Source organism: Apaloderma vittatum, unplaced genomic scaffold (assembly GCF_000703405.1).
Source record: "Apaloderma vittatum isolate BGI_N311 unplaced genomic scaffold, ASM70340v1 scaffold5924, whole genome shotgun sequence".
In the NCBI taxonomy this organism is placed as follows: Eukaryota; Metazoa; Chordata; class Aves; order Trogoniformes; family Trogonidae; genus Apaloderma; species Apaloderma vittatum.
The window spans coordinates 67,395-84,724 of NW_009714278.1; the positions used below are offsets into that span (position 1 = coordinate 67,395).

The 17,330-nt window shown below is 40.5% G+C and overlaps 1 protein-coding gene across 1 annotated transcript in view; it reads left to right on the forward strand.

Moving 5' to 3' along the window:
* LOC104273363 (BMP-binding endothelial regulator protein-like) overlaps positions 1 to 9,274 on the forward strand; it is a gene marked incomplete at its 5' end in the record, with an annotated part of 71,976 nt that extends 62,702 nt beyond the window's left edge. Inside the window, 2 exon segments of the mRNA XM_009868681.1 lie at positions 2,146 to 2,276; positions 8,332 to 9,274. Of these exon segments, the coding sequence (XP_009866983.1) occupies positions 2,146 to 2,276; positions 8,332 to 8,513 (313 nt within the window).
* Between the last annotated feature and the right edge of the window lie 8,056 nt (positions 9,275 to 17,330).

The window sequence follows — 17,330 nt, forward strand, 5'->3', positions numbered from 1 at the left end:
CCAAGCTAAAGAGACCCAGCTCCTTCAGCCTTTCCTCATAAGGGAGATGTTCCACTCCCTTCATCATCTCTACAATTGCCCTTGTTGAATTTCATAAGATTTCTCCCTGCCCATCCCTCCAGCCTGTCTAGGTCTCTCTGAAAGGCAGCACAGCCTTCTGGTGTGTCAGCCACTCCACCCAGTTTTGTGTCATCAGCAAATTTGCTGACAGTGCTCTCTAATCCCTCATCCAAGTCATTGATGAATATATTGAACAGCACTGGCCCCAGTACTGACCCCTGAGGGACCCCACTAGACACAGGCCTCCAACTAGACTCTGTCTTCTTTCTTTCAAGCAGTTCCTAATCCACCTCACTACTTGGTCATCCAGACCTCATTTCCACAGTTTAGCTATGAGGATGCTGTGGAAGACAGTGTCAAATACTTTACTGAAATCCAGATAAGCCACGTCCACTGCATGGCCACCATCCATCCACCTGGGTACATCTTCATAAAAGGCTATCAGGTTGGTCAAACATGACTTTCCCTTGGAAAAAACATACTGACTGCTCCTAATGACCCTCTTATCCTTGATATGCCTAGAGACAGTGCCAGGGATGAGTTGTTCCATCACCTTTCCAAGGATGGATGGTCTGTAATTACCTGGGCCCTCCCTCCTGCCCTTTCTGAAGACAGGAGTGACATTCGCTTTCCTCCAGTCCTCAGGCATCTCTCCTGTTGCCCACAACTTACCAAAGATGATGGAGAGTGGCCTAGCAATGAACTCTGCCAGCTCCCTCAGCACTAATCCTCTCTCCTAGTTTTGCTTTAGAGAGTTCCCAGTCACTCTAAAGCATTGTATGGGCATTAGGGCTCCCAATTATGTCGACTGAGGTGCTTGAACCTTTTCCAAGCTATTATCTATTCGGCTATGGGAAAAGTTTCTGGAAAATTAGGCCTATATCCATCCTTTTCCTCTAGACAGTTGAATTTTTGGTCCACAGCAGATGTGATTAATACAGAGAGCTCATTTTTACTTCAGTCCTTGGTCTTTCTGGAGAATTTATGCCTCTCAAATATTGCCTTGTCCTCTCAAGAATGGAGAAGTCTCTGAATGTGCATGGAGCAGCACCTCGACGTGCAAGGAGCACGCTCAGTGGAAAGCTGAGGAACTGAGGGTGTGATTTCCAGAGGGATGAGGATGTCTTCCTGGCACCTTATCCCTGCCTCCTAATGATCCCGTTCTGAGGAGCAGATACTCAGCATTTCCAAATTTGCGTTGCAGTGTTTGCAGAAGCATCTGAGCATTTTGCATATTGCAGAAACTGCAGACTGCAAATCCACTGGCTCTTGCCAGTTATATTTTAGGTCTGTGCCAAATGGGCACATGTTCTGGATGAGCTAACTTGAAATATAGTGGTGACATATGCAGTAGCAGTTTCACTTAGGGCCATGTTAGCAGCTTTGCTCCCTACCATGTTTTGTGGTGATTCCATCTTAGGCAACACCTCCATTAACAAGTGCCTGGGGGATTTCCTAGCATGAGAACTGCTCAGTTATGCTGCATCACCCCTGCTCCTTTGCAGTCACTTGAAGTCTGGTGTTTAGTAGTGATGCTGTTGAGAAAACAGGCATGTAGCTATTTTGGGATCTTCAGAACTGGGAGACACTGGGAGTTACCTGGAGAGAAGACACCATTTCTCATCCACTGTATGGAAGGGCACATGCTCATGACCTGCAGAAGCCACCCACTCAACACTGCTGCTGTTATTATTGGTAAAATTGTTAAATTACTAGTTTCCAGGGAATAAGAAAGAAGACTTTTATCTTGTACTGACACAAAATTGCAAAAATGGGGTTTGCCTTCTCCCACTGTGGTCTTGATCCTCTCTGCCTGATGTTTCTTGGGTCTTCTTCTCATCTCCCTGTTTCTGTGTGGTTGTTTGCCTGGTGTTCTTGTGACACTTCTTTGCATCAGAGCAGCACACCAAAAAAGAGCTGAACCTTTGGGATGTGACAGCAGAGATGCATTTAACTTTTTTGCTGTTTAGCCCAGGTTGCTGTGGCTTTGAACAACATGTGACCTCAAAGTAACCAACTCCAAACCTCAGACAGATATCTGCCCAAGATTTCCTTGCTTATTTCTTTTGGGGCTTTGTTCTGCAGGTCCTGTGTGACAGACATGTGCGAGTGCCCACTCCATAAAAACTGCTACTGCGAGTCGTTCCTGGCATATGCCCGAGCCTGTCAGAGGGAAGGGCTGAAAGTCCAGTGGGTCCCGGATCAGAACTGTGCTGGTAAGCATTTTGACACTGCTTCTTTGTAAGCCAGTGCATAGGCTAATAGGCTACTATCCTTCTACTGGTGCATAAGGATCAAAAATGAACCAGCTAAAAAAAGGACTGGGATTGCACTAGCAGGGAAGTTGGGTTCTGAGTTACGGAGACCAGGAAAGATTTTCAGTCATCAAATATTAGAAATGTTTATTTTGCTGCAAAACTTTTCACCTCTAATGCCATCTATCTTGATTTTGTATATTTCTAGGAAGAAGTGTATGCCTTTTTCTTTCCGGATGTGTAAACAGTTGATTACAGATAAAGTTTAAACTCCTTTGACCACCTGTTAAAGCAAAGTTTTGTTTCCAGAGACAACATGCATATATGGTTGCAGTAGGTTTAACAAGGGAGGAAGAGAGAAGATATTTAATGGGAATATTAAAATGCAAACCTACATTAATTTTGGTACTTAGACCAGATTCCTCATGTGATTAGAACTGCATTAATTGAAAGTAATTGTGAGTAACTGTTTCCATGAGAAGTGGTGGCCTGTGGTTATGAGCATGAGCACTTGAATGAAGATGCAATATTGCAGATTAATATTTCCCTTGATGATGGTCTCATTAATTTAGGACATTCTCTAGTGGCATCGGTTTCCCTAGAAATGTATTCAGATTTATGTAAAGCAATTGACAGTAGTTGGAAAAAAAGACAAGAGAAGGATACTCAGGGCTGATCAAAGAGCTATTACTCTGTGGTCCACTTTGGTGATTGCGTGTGGCTCAGGGTCTTCTCTCTCAACTTCAATTTCCTTTCCTGTTGAAGGCATGATAGCAGGGATGGATGAGTGTAAGAGAAAATTACATTTGATTGACTGTTCCCGAAAGGCTCATTTTTATTTTTTTTTACAAAGGAACAGAACAATCCAAACAGTGTGTCACTAAGTGAAAGCCCTGTTCAAGGATGTGGTCTCAGACAGCACTGATAATGTATGTAATTTTAATCTATTGATCTGGCAGCACATCCATGCAGAACCTGAAACAACCATCTCAACTTCTTTATTTTTTTGACCAAAGTACTTCAGACCGAGACCTCACTGTGGCAGATGCTGTAAAAAGAATGAAGACTCCAGTTCCTGACTTAAAGAGTTTATACAAGTGTTGACATATCACGACTTAACTAATTGAGGCTTCTTTTCGCAATTTTTTTGGCATTTTTCCAAAGACAAGAAAAGTTTCTAAGGCAAAAGCAATCCTTGAGAGAACATTATGAAGGAATTTAAAGACATCTTCCATTAAAGCTAATGAAAGTTTTTAAAACCACATGAGTTTTTTATTCTCAGTTCAGACTTGTAGAGGGAATGGGAGAAATCTTGTTAAGCAGAAAATATAGATGAGCTATATATGGTCAAGTACCCTAAGAATACTTACTTAAGCATCCAAAGTGAAACAAATAGCACCATCTTCTACAGTAAATTGTGTGCTAAGCATTAAACTAAAGTGCATCCACTGAGCTCCTTATGTTACCAGTGGCCAGCATAAGATTTCAAAGTTTAACTTACTTTTCTCCCCAAAAGTGGCAGTTACGATTACTGTGCCCCAATTATGGATAAAAGTTCCTGGGTGTGAAACAATATATCTGTAATAAAACTTTAACATTCTGTGACTTTCATTTCCTGCTTGATATTTCATAGCTGGTGGGATACTTGGAAGAGGGATGTTCTGATGAAAATGGAGTCTACCTATTAGTAAAGTCAGGCTTTAATTATTCTTTTGTGTGTCATAAAACTAGCTTTTGTGTGGCTGCCAGTTCCTCTAGCCCAACTCCTGTATGCATAGCTCATTTTTATAATCTTTAGAAAGTTTGTGTTGTCTGGAGGGCCAGCCAAACAGGATTCTCAGGAGGCTGATTTACATTTCCTCTTCCCTACATGCCCTTCCTCCTTCTGCAGGCATCCTTCTGTAAGTCCTCTGTGAAGTACTACTGCTCAAGGTTTGCTGTCCTCTGAGGCTGGCTTGGTAAGGGGAATGTCAACTGTCATTCAGCTGGAGAGGTGAAGAGAGGAAGCTAATAAGTGAGAGTAGGAAAGGGTTGGTGAGATCCACACAGGAACTGAGAGGGTTTGGAAAGCAATATGGGTTTCCATGGGAAGTGGTGGGGAGTGAGACATGTTAGGATGGGCACAGGAGGAAATATGATGTGTGAAGGAGAAGAAATTAAAAAAAAACAAAACAGGAAAGAACACTGAATTTCTGAGGGCACTGAGAGAAAGAAGATTCAAGGATGGCAATAACTTCCTGATGTGGGCATGACTACACAGGCATGAAGAAAAAGCAACCATGGACTATAATAACATAGAAAGTGCACATGGTAGCACTGATGTGCTGACATGCTCCAACAGCCTCATAAAAACTGAACAGTTTTCTCATTTTCCTATTGATCTAGAGGAGGATGAGTGCATATCTGATTTTGACTCTTCTCTCCTGGGTCCCCTTTTTTCTGCTGTGGAATTTTCTGGACAAAGTCACTCTTTTTCTCTGGTATATGCTGCTTTCCTTGAATTGCTTTATTCCACATGAATATATATGAGAAGGCTATCCTGACTTTTACGGAGTTACAGAATTACAGTGGAAACTCATTAAAAACTGAGAGTTTAAAAGATTAACACAAGTGTGGCATTAGAAACCAGGTCAGTGCCCACATCTATTGCCTCCTACTGTGTTACGAAGAGATGCTGTGAATTGTGAGCACCATTCAGTTTGAAAGTCCTACAAAACACCTAGAAAGCCTAAAATGTGCAACACAAACAGAACCAGCAGGATGACTCATTAATGCACAGATATTAGCTTAGAAATCACTATGGCATCGGATTTAACCAGCATCATCCACCAAGGAAATCCTCCAGCAGTTCCATGTTAGGTATCCTAGCTTTTGTGTTGGGGAACAGGAATTCCTCCTGAATAATTATGGTCATGTCTACAAAGACAGGCATAGACAGATACAAGCTTTCTCTGTGAAACTGCCAAACTGGCTGGAATAAACCAGCTCTGGTCTGAAAACTGTATAGCCTTATTAGGCAGGGTTTATTAGTCCAGGCACAGTGCTGTATTTATGTGACTATATAGCTTCTGGACTGGAGCTGGCTATCATCCCGCCAGCTCAGAAAGCAATTTGAGGAAGCTCACTTCTGTCATGCCAAACACATGTTCTAGAAGAAGAGTGGAAAAATCCTGTTGGGACTAGTAACGTTGCAAAATGCAGTATTATTAATAACTTTGGTACTTTGGGGTTGTGGGGTTTTTTTGTTTTGGTTTTTTTTTTTGGTTGTGTGCTAAGGAAGTTATTACTAACAGAGCTCAGTTCCTTCAGAGAGGAGTTTGCCTTAAAAGACGGGTGCAAAGGCACCACTTCTGTTTTCCATGTTTACATGGTACTGATTCATTTCAGCAGTCCCTGGGAAGCCTACTGCAGAATGTCATTGTTTTTATTTTTCAAACTGTTGATGAAGTGGAATGTTCTGGATCAATCATACTACATGTTAGCGACTGAAGCACACAACAATAAAAGCCATCCAGGGAACTAAAACAGCAGCCATTGTACTTTTCTGATTTTCCCCTTGACAGCAAATTAATAATGCTGTATTAGACTGCCTACAGCAGAAAATAAATTCATCCTATCTTCCACATGGCATAATCTGAAGGAGAAGGAGGTGTTTTGACAAACCACATCCACGTGTGGTACAGCAGAACTGGCGAGTATTTTACAGATGCCATGGCTGCCAAAGGCAGCCTGTAATATAATTCTCATTTGCTCTGGAGCAGAGATTAGGAAATGAAAAGGAGACCTTGGCCAACTTTCCTCGAACTCACAGGCTGAGACACCAAGCTGAGCTCAGGTGGAACAAATGGGCTGGCTCTTACTGGAGTAAAGCTTTGTGAGATGAAACCAGTGCAGCCTAAAAATTGAAGCTCATAGACATTTCTATATGGAAACTGTGTTTACTGAAGCCTGATGTTTCAGTTTCTGGCTGGTCAGTTAGAGATACTTTGAAGGGAAACACAGTTTCAGAGGGAAAGCAGTAAGCTTTTAGTAAATAGGCCCCTTAGGATAGATTGCGTTGTGTGTGGACAATCACTATCCGTCTTTGAACATCTTGGTCTACTTTTCTAGGCAGTTAGTACATTGTTTGCAAAGCTTCTGAGAGCTTTGCACATTTTCTTTTCCCCTCTTATAGAGATTCATTCTGTAGTCTTAACATACCATGTAAGTGCAGAGTTTGCCGTGAATCTAATATTCTACTGCACACTCGATATTGCTTGTGTGTTTTTCCCACCTTCTAAATTTTCTATTTGATTTAAATTTCATTTTAGTTCTTCCTTCTTTTCTTTTCCTTCTTCAGTGTGCAGAAAAGTTATCAAGCAGAGCAAGACAGAAATGTAAGGCTGGAAAAAGTTCTCTAAAGACATATGCCCACAAGCAGAGTAACCCTGTCTTGAACATTGCTCAAAGACTTTTCTTCTAACCTATTCTAAAATGATGTGCAATAAATGATGCCTCACAGAGCCTCCTCCAGTGCTTTCTCATGTGTAAGGCTAGAAAGTTGGGGTTTTTTTCCCCTAATACATACCTAATACCTATCTAATATTCAGCTGTTGATGCTCTGTATCTCCAGGATCATTTTCTGCTGTACTATCCATTTTTTTCCCCCATTTTTTTGTTTGCTTATTTAGTATCTGTGTCCTGAGTACATTATATGTATTCTTGCCAGAATTCCTTCTTCAGGACTACTTTTCACATAGGTATAAATGCCATGAAATGCATATGAACTAAAAGTAGAAGGAAGCTGATGCTATTTTGAAGATTGTTTTGTTAATCAGGAAGAGGACCCCCTTAAATATATGATGCTGTAGCATTAAGAGTTCCATCCTCTGTGATACACTCTTATACAGATTTAATCAATTTATTTCTGCCTGTTTTCTCTTTATGAATAATATCAGTAATGTAATGGCACTCCGAGGCCAGTCCTCACAACAAAACAGCATTTTTATGTCCGTAACAGAACTGTTCTTTAAAAAATGTGGACTATCAATGTCTCTCAAAACGGAAAAAACCTTAATTCCTTAGTTCTCCCTGTATGTAGCAGAGATGGTTCTGGATGCTTGAGAGTCCCTTGCCATCTATAAACTATTTTATCAGTACTTGTTCTTGCCATCAGCACAGACATTAGAAAGAATAACAGACTTTTATGTGCTATTGAATCATGTATTATTCTCCATACTAAAGTTAAGAGTTTAAATATTGATCTGGAGGGGGTGTAGTACTTTTTGCTAAGCCCTCAGTGGTCTTTTATATTGGAAATGCATTGAACTGTCAGCTACATAAATCGATGAATAGGTACTGAAATCATAAATTATGAGAACCCTCATTCTCAGTAATCCCTTGGCAAAATAGCATAAAGCATGAGAATAATTGATTTAATTTTTTTATTTGTTTGTTTTAGAAATGGTGCTGCTGAATTCCCTGCCCATGGCAGGGGTGGTTGGAAAGGGGTGAACTTTAATGTCTCTTCCAACCCAATACACCAATTATTTTGGTTTGCTACAATGTGAAATATTGAAAGTACTAGAAATAGAAAGTCTGACATGGTGAATGACTCTCCTTTCTGAGGAGTGGGACTGATAATAACTGCCTGTCCTTGTAAATTTTTCAGGAATCTTGATAAAAGGCATTGTAATAAAAAAATAAACAATGTTAAGCCTTAGATATGAACCGTAGATCTGCCTATAGATAGAAATCTTGCCAAAGCTTTACATATACCATCAGCTATGTTGAAATTGTCAAAAGGTTCAAGGCTGCTAGGAACATGATCCTTTTTTGATTAGGAATTTCACTACCTTTATATTTGTGATGTAAAGTAGCATTGCATTTAATATAGTGGAATTGCTTTAGAAGTTGTTTTTTTCCTCTAGGTGATCATAACAAAAACGCGCGTTGTTGTATTTGCAGTAGAAACCGACCAAACAGATCTATAACTTTCCTCTGTGTAACATGTAGATTGTGTTCCTTTTACTTTCAGCAACCCAGTGTAAACACGGTGCAGTTTATGATACCTGTGGTCCGGGATGCGTCAAAACGTGTGACAACTGGAACGAGATCGGCCCATGCAACAAGCCCTGCGTTGCAGGGTGCCACTGTCCAGCAAATTTAGTTCTTCACAAAGGGAGATGCATCAAGCCAGTCCTGTGCCCACAGCGATGACATTAATTCTTTTTCCGCGGACACTAATGTGGGTGGTCACTGAGCCCTTCGATGCTCACAGCCAGTGAAGGACTCCAGCTGTTTGTGTGCAGATTCTGCAAAGTACATGCCTAGTCACAGAGTGTAAATATGCTCCTGTGTGTATTTATGTGTGTTTATGTACACACACATGGCACCTAGAGAGATATATAAATGCATACTGTGTGTATGTAGATACACATATCTGTACACAAGTGCCCTAAACCTAAGTACAACCCATATATTTATATATATGTCCACACACCCACAAATATACAACATTTCTATATATCATAGAAGGTTGAATTATTATATGTATATTTTTTGCTATAAAGTGTATGTATTATTATTTCTAGAACCCTGATCTGTAAGTCATTGTATAAATAAACCAGGTGTTTTTAATATAATATAGTGGCATGAAAAGATTGGATGACTTTGCCATTGCCTAAATTTGTTGTTTCCAAGGAAACTTTTCCAGGGACGTAGCACCGCCAGACTGGATTAGTTTCAACACAGAACCTGGATTTACAGTTGTACAGGAAACACATTTCTCTGGAGATGGAGGATTTATCTAGGAATATTTCATGCGTACCTTAGAGCTGCATAGTGATTGGTGACAGTGCTTAATCAGGCAGAGAAAGCTGGGGATCGGCTTTTAGGCTTTACTGAAATAACTGTGCAAAATGATTTCCAAAGCTCGTTGGCCAGCTGCCAGCATAGAGATATTTCTTTCTGGAATTGCACCAAAGAGTCAGGGGCCAGATTTTCAGAAGTGTTTGGCACCCAGCAGCTCGCTTTGAAAATTTGACTACTTCCCATTTCATATCCTAATGCCCTGTCTCTGTTGTTGTGTTTGGCAGTAGCTGTGAATACACAATAAGGAGCTTGAAGAAAATATTCACGTACATATTAGCCCCTTCAACATGTTTGAAACTGCCAAAGTTGTTTTATATCACCCTCAAATATTAAGCAGAAAGCAAATTCTGCTGTGAATTTGAGTTTATGATTTCAGCATGCCTTAAAAACATGAAATAATGCTGGGTTTAGTAACTCATTGAATTTATCAGCATGGTTTAGAAGACGGACAAATTCACCCCACGAAAGAAAAAACAGTAGAGAGTGTCAAATGCTAATTGAAGAACTGCAATTTATTTCCTTACTGGTCTTTTACTTGAGGTTTATGAACATGTGGGCCCTGTGAAGTTCACTTGACTTTTGAAGTCTCCCCGGGGAGAAGCAATAATATGGGATTTCATTGGAAACTGTTAAAAAAGCCATACAACTTTTTCAACCTGAAGCAGGGGGGTTGGGGGTGGCTATTTTTCTTCCCCTGGAAAACCTCTTGTAGAGCCTGATGGAACAATCTCGGGAGATGACAGAAATCTTTGGGCATCTGATTTAGGTTTATAAGGAAGTAATATCCTCCCACACAGCTACTTCCATTATGCGTCTCATTAAAATTGCACATTGTAATGCTCTGAACAATTTTCTCCTTTAATTCTTCACTCTCCAGAAAGTTTCACAGGGTCAGAGTTTACAGTGAGTGAGTGGGTGCAACACACTCAGGTTATACAACTTGTCTGCAATTCTGTCCTGGAGAAAGATGCTGAGCGAGCCTGGTTAAGCTTAGGCACCAGACTGTCCAAAATGCCCCACCACCGAAAAGAGCTGAGCAAATAATGCCCGGAGAGTTCCATAGATGTTTATCCAAATCTTAAATAAACTCAGCTTGATCTTTGTATGTCCCCTTTGTGTTCATTTTCTCGGAACAATTAAATAATTTGGTTTTACTGGCAGGGATGTTTTTGAAGCCACATACACAAGAGCGCTGGGAAGCAGAATTGCAAATGTGCAGATCCCATCAGAGCAGGAAACTAAGAGTTTTATGTGGCTCATGTGATAATTGAATGGCAAAGCTGAAATTTAAAACAATTGCACTTGGTCCAAGGAGTTAAAATACAAAATAGCGGTCATTAAAATAATTTAAAGCATCAGTTAGATGGAAGAACATTTCAGCTTGTAAGCTTTCAGTGCTGAAATATGGGGTCTAAGCTATTAAAAAGGTTATTTACCTAGCTCTAGTTTAGGATAGTTTTTCATTACTTACTGCTCAGTGTTTTTCAAAATAAAACTACAGGTGAGGCGAATTGCGTACAAGAACCGTGTATAAAACTGCCCTTCCCTTTTCTTCTCCTGACTGAAGGTGAGTGAAAGGTGAAGGGAGAGCCCTCCAGCTCTCTCAGTCCACTGATGGCATTCAAGCAATGCAGAATTGATCTAGGTGAACAGATGACTCAGTCTGTCTATAGGATGAACTCTATTTTTAAATCTTAAAATGATTTCATTGGAAACCAGACCTACAGGTCATCTCAGAATGAGGACTCACTCTTCGATTTAGCTTTTTCACATCTGCCTAATTAAGGGTAGCCCTCTGCTTTTTGCTTTAATGATGTAGACTGAGGAAGAGAGCAAAGTGGTTTTACCTCTAAGCTGTCCGATTGCGCCCTTACGGTGCTGTAGAGCTTTTTCCTCCAAATTCTGCAGTTTTCAAGACCACATCTGCTCAGTTGATGTCTACAGGTGAGAGTAAAGGAGTTCTGCTTTTCTAGAAATTGCTCCCAAGTTTCAGTGTGGTACAGGTTTTGTATCCATCTCTGTAGTTACCCTGTTCCCAGCTAAGCTATTCAGACCGGATCAGTCTCAGCTGGGGCTGTCTCTCTCTGCTCTCCTGTTTGCCTCTCTTCTTCCAGGCTATCCAAAAGTTGGAAGCCTAGCCCGATAACATCAATAACAGCATTACCAGTGGCCTTGTAGATTTTGGTTTGCAGCTCATCTTCCTCCTTAGTGCAGTATTCTTTCTAATTCAGCTGTCTTGACTCATGAAATATTACCTCTAGGATGCTCAGGCTCATGAAATATTACCCTCAGTGTGCTAGTACTGGAAACTTCCTGCGTATCAATGGGGTTTTGTTTTGATGAAATTCACTGATAATCCAATTTTAATATGCTAAATGTGTCTACTATGCAATAATGCATTTTTAGTAATAGCATAAGCTTGATAGTCCATGTGGTACATTCACCATGCAAAACTGATGGTGGTGTAAATTTTGGTCTTGATTATGCTTATGTCAATCCGTACATATAAGTTGGTGCCAATTTGTGAGGTGAAATATATTTGAAGGAGCAGATGTTCCAATGAAAGAATGATCCAAAAGGAAAGTCTGAGAAACACCTCTGTAGTCCAATGGATGGAAGCAAGGAAAGACTTGGATCATTAGCTACACCATCAACCTGCTCTGTGTTCCCTGGAAAGTTATTTAGTATTCTGTACTTGATCAGGGAAATGAGGCTCTGGGCTTCTGCATCTTTTTAATGTTTATGGACAGAAAATGTTCTAAAATGCCGTACGTCATCAAGGGAATATTAGCTGGTATTTTACCAATCTACTCAGGTCTACTTTCATAGATTCGTGGAATCATAGAACCATTCACGTTGGAAAAGACCCTTGGGACCATCAAGTCTGCATCAGATTGTTTCGTATCTCCCATATCATCATTACTTCAAAGTCAGCTTTTAGCTGACAAATGTGTAGGTCAAATACATTTACTTCCTCTTCATTCACTTTCAGTTGTGCCTGTTTTTGTCATATATATTCAATTTTATAAACCATGGAGATGAGCCATAGCCAAGCAGAGCAATTTGAGTTGTAGCCCAAGACTCTGTGGGTACTCCCACATCTTCCAAGCACACCTTTCTTCTATAAAGTCAGGTATGCACTTGGAGTGAGAAATGAAAAGATTCTTAATATCCTACCCAAATGTGACCCCATCCTTGCATTGCATAAGTAGCTTCCAGTACATAACCTAAAAGAAGTAAGTTCTCTTCGGAGGCTTTTCTGCTTTGTTATTTTTGAACAGAGGATTCAAATACAATTTGACACTGCTTGACTTCCCACTGACTGAGCCTGACATTTGCAATAGCTGATCTTCAGTGACTGTACAGGGGTATTTCTTTTTTTACAGCATTCATGGAAAGTGGACAAGGTTATGTCAGAGCTAATGAATATGGGAACAACAGTGTGTGCATCTACAGCTGGACAGGCGGGAAAGAAAGGCACACAACTGAAGTGGTGTTTCAGGTATTCCAGGAACAGTCCTGACTGACCGAGGGAGAGTTATGCCAAGGGCTCAGTATTTGACAAACAGGAACTTTACATGACATAAGGCTGATCAAATGTGAGTTCTGTTATTCCTGATTTTACCATTTTAGAAAGCCCTGTGGCAAAAGAGATACTTCTGCTTCCTTACGGAAAAGCATTTCTAGCCTATGACTGGAAATTTTTCAGGACAAAGGCCTAAGTGCTGCCATTACAGAATTCCTTCTCTGTGTAAAGGTTGTTGCACAGGTTAGTATTTTTGGTGCAATAATTACCACGACACCTGAGCACCACACAGATTCTCCTAACAGCAAAATCAGCTTCTCCTATGGACATGAGGTAGCTCTGGATAACTCATGCCATGGCAGCATGTTTGAATGAAGATCGTACAATAATGCGAGGAAATAAAGAGGTGGGATGGCAGAACAAGTCTAAGATATGAGAAAAGAGAACGGAGTAATAGGATTTTTTTCCTCTATGGATCTTAGGAGTTATTGCTGGCCCTGCATACAGGAAGAAATTGGCTCTAATGGAGTGTGGGATGTGTGTATGTGTGGTAGGAGAGAGCTTGCATTGCACAATTACCGTTATCACTGATGGCGCTTTGTATTTCCCGAAGTGATGCTTGTACACAGGCATCAATATAGTGTGGTTTTGCACGTGAAAGTGAAATGATGGTATGTAGGAATTTCCTGCCTAGAGAGGCCCACTTTTTTTTTTCTTATCCAGTGGTGAAGAAATGCTTCAAGGCGTGCTTCGAAGAGTAGTACTTAAGCCTCGTAATGGACAGCTATGCAGCAATCTGTTCATAACGGTAATTGAGCCTTGTACTCCAGCAGTAAGTGGTTGGTACTTTAATGACCCACTCGTTCAAAGCACTTAACTATGTGCTCAAACTTTGAATAACCTCATTTGCTTCCATGGGGCAACATACACGCTGACTTGTAACCACATACTTAAATGATTTGCTGGGTCAGGGCCAGAGAGTGCAGCATCTAGCAGGATCAAATATTAAACCTCATGATAATTTGTATTTCTTCATTATTTCTGTACATAGATCTATTTTATGATCATGCTGCCAACTGCTGCTAGAACATCATAGAAGTCAAGGCTTTTTGAAGCCTTTTTTAAAAGATGTTAGAAGACTGTTCAATTTTTAACAGATTTCACCTGAAGTGTATTCATGTCAATACAAAATCTGTTTCAAACTTCACTAAATTTCTGTCTTCAGTATGTCTCTGTTTATACTTTTGTTGAATTTAAAATGATTATGTAGTTAAATGAATCTTACAGAACTGCAAAACTGTGCAGTAACTTTGACATGGCTTGTCCTTGAGTGTCCATACAGTTTTTGCAAGGATATTGTACTAATATAATTTTGTAAAAGTAAGATTGCGATGTGTATGTTTGTGAAGACATTATTTATTCCCTTATAAACTTAATATTTATTATCTTTGTGCAGATAAATAGTGATTCCTAATTATTTCATAGCTATCAGTGATAACTTATGTCCTGTTTTGCAAGATCTGACTCAAAAAAGCAAGGTCTCCCACGCAATGATTGATACTGTGCTCTCCTAAGAACCGATGTTAAATACTGTTATTTCTTGGGTGGTGAGGGAGGAGCCATGCAGACTGTTTTCCTTTACTTTTACCTGTGATTTGGGGGCTGGGATTTTAGGAACTACCTTTATTCTGTTGGTGACTTATTTATGTGGTATCACTTGGCCAAGTTACTTCATTGCTATTTGCCTTAGTTTTCCTACTGGTGGAATAGAAACGATAACACTTTACAAAAACCACAGAACCTTTAGGAACAGTGAATTTTTTAGAAATCCACTGGTCTGCATTTGGGCAAAGCTCCCGTTAATGTCCATTGAGCTCCAGATCAGGCCTCACAATTACCAAGTATTTTTATTTTATTGCAAAGAGGAACCTCACCTACTTCTGAATCATGAACTCAAAAGGCCAAGACTGAGAGCAGGCTGTGCTGTGTGCTGAGAAGACTTTCTTTGGTGGATTTCCCCTTCCTGGACTGAGTTGAGGAGAGCCTAAAAGGTAGGAGATTCAGGATTTTGTTTGCTTTTAAATTCATAGGACTGCTGATGCTGCATGCTCTGTAGCTGTGAGACTCCTTGCTAGGTCTGTACTGAGTATGTTGATGTGAGGTCACCAGTGACAGACTGCGTCTCGACTGTGAGAGACTGAATGTTCATTTTGAGGAGGGCAGACTCATCTTGCCAGTCTTTGTTCCCTTACTGGGATGCGAGGGCATGGCAGAGGTGGCAAGGTCTGTAGCTGAAGGGCTGGGTGATCTGGCCTTGCATGCCAGTGCAACAGATTACTACTTACATGTAGTCACACGTAACTTTTACCCCAAATTACCACTCAGTGGTGATGACTATTCCATGTTATTATTCCTACACATTTCACATGTAGCCTCCTCACCAGGAACGATGCAACATTAGTTTTCCTCTCAAGTGATGCCCATGACAGGCTTTATCGTCACGTTTCTCTTGCCAGACTTCACTTGGCCCTTGATGTAATTAAGCTCAAAAATAGTCTACAGTTTGTCTGCCCAACATGAGGGTTTTACAGACTGTCCTTTTTCAGAGCATTTATGCTGTTTGTGGGGGCAGAGTAGAGGTCACGTGGGCACCTCTTGCAGCTACAAGTGCTCTGAAGCCCAGCTCTCAGACACAGTTCCAAACGTGTCCAGCTTTGTGTAGGAAAGCCCTAGAAAAGACCAGGCTACAATCCTCAGCTTCAGGATGGCATCCAACCTCAACACCTGGAACACAACCTCCTGCTATCACTGCTTCACCAACACTCCCCTCTGATATATGATTTATGGGTCTTGCCAGTGTTGGTTCCAAGCTACGAGATTCACTTCAGTGCTGGGTAGATCCAGCTGAGCAACAAATGCCCTAAGGTGGAAGCACGAGGTAAAAAATTAGGAACTCTCCTCCACCTCTGATGCCTTGTTCATTTGAGTACATCACAGCAGCAATCTTTCCCTCCCTACTCCTGCGTGACCCATTCTGAGCTGGACAGCTTCTGACACCCTCTTTTTTCATTAATGCTCAAAGAGAAAAATACAGAAGGAAGGTCTTACACAGAGACTGAGAAAAAAAAATCTGGTAGCTGTTTTTCATTTAAGCAGTCTCTAGGTTTATATTTGCCTTTCAGGCTATTAGTTGGAGTACTTTTCTTCATCACTTACAGCTCACCAATAGAGTTGTGATGTTTGGGAGTATTGGTAATAATTGTTCTGCTAATTAAACCATAACAAAAAGCTAATAAATCCCCATTTAAGATTTTTAACTGATGCATAGCTTCTGTATTTATCATCATGTGCTGTGGTTACCACACATTAAATTTGCCCTTGAAAGAGAATGCATTGTCCTCAGTTGTATTCATCCTGTTTCACTTAGTACATCTGGAAATGAGGCTGAATATTGCTATTATTTCCTCATCTCCTTCGACTGTCCTGTTCTAGGATATGGTGTTTTGTAATGCAGTTTCTCCCTTAAGTGTCTGTCTCAGTCTGTGACCTATATGTAACTGTGCCTAGATAGATAATGCAACTGGAGGACTATATAAATGCAGTTTCAACATTCCAGAGCTGAAAGAATGTATTTGATAGTAGACAGAACTGAAATAATTTTGATTTAAAATCTCGAAAGAGAATAGCAATTTTGGTTGCTATTTTCTGAATGTACAGCAGATGGTGCTTAACAAATATGCTTTACAACCAATGTGTGAAAGCAGCAAAGCCTGGCAATTTGAATTTTAATCACGCTTCCTGGTCTTTTCAAATTGAAAAAACAACAATTTGAATGGAAGGCTCCCAACAGGGCTGACCTGTTTCAATATATGCAATATGCACAATGTTTGAAGGATGGGGATACAACAGCTGCTTTTCCAAAACAACCTCTCGTGCTGTGAGGAACTATACATTTGGAAAGGAGTTAGGCAATAAGAGGATTGTTTCTCTCTTGATTGTTGCCATTTCCCTCCAGCCTTATCAGGGTTTACTCAACTAATGAGAAAGATCCAAGGTCCCAGGTACTGCTTTTTTCACAAAAGAATGTGAAGAAAATGGTGCAAAGAGACCTAGTCTGGTGTTCCTGAACTCCCGTTTGTATACCTGTCAGTGAAACAAAGTTGGTTTTGTCTGCTGATGCTGACAGAGCAGTCTGTGGCTCTGGGCAACACTTTCCCAGCGCGGGTGGGACCTGTCTCTGGTCTAAACGAGAACTTACGTCACTGTTTCACCTCTTGCTATCTTATTAATGAGATAAGGAAGGTGCTGTGACTCTGAGATGCTATTTACATTCTAGAGTGTCAAAAACCTCCAGATTTATCTTTAATAAGGCAGCTGTCATTATACAGAATCGCAAGATACTGAGCCAAAGAAATAACATGAAGGGGGCAACGAGTCAGAAGGCTAAAGAGAACTTACAGACATGTTTAGTAAAGTTATAACTAAACTTTACTCTTCTTGAGACCCATTTGTTGGGGTTTTTTCCCCCGAAAGGCATAATTTCCTTTCACATAAAAATGCGCTTTTTTTCATAATGGATAAAAGGGCTCACAGTGGGCATCTGAGAGGGGAATGCCTCCTGCACAAATATTGATAAG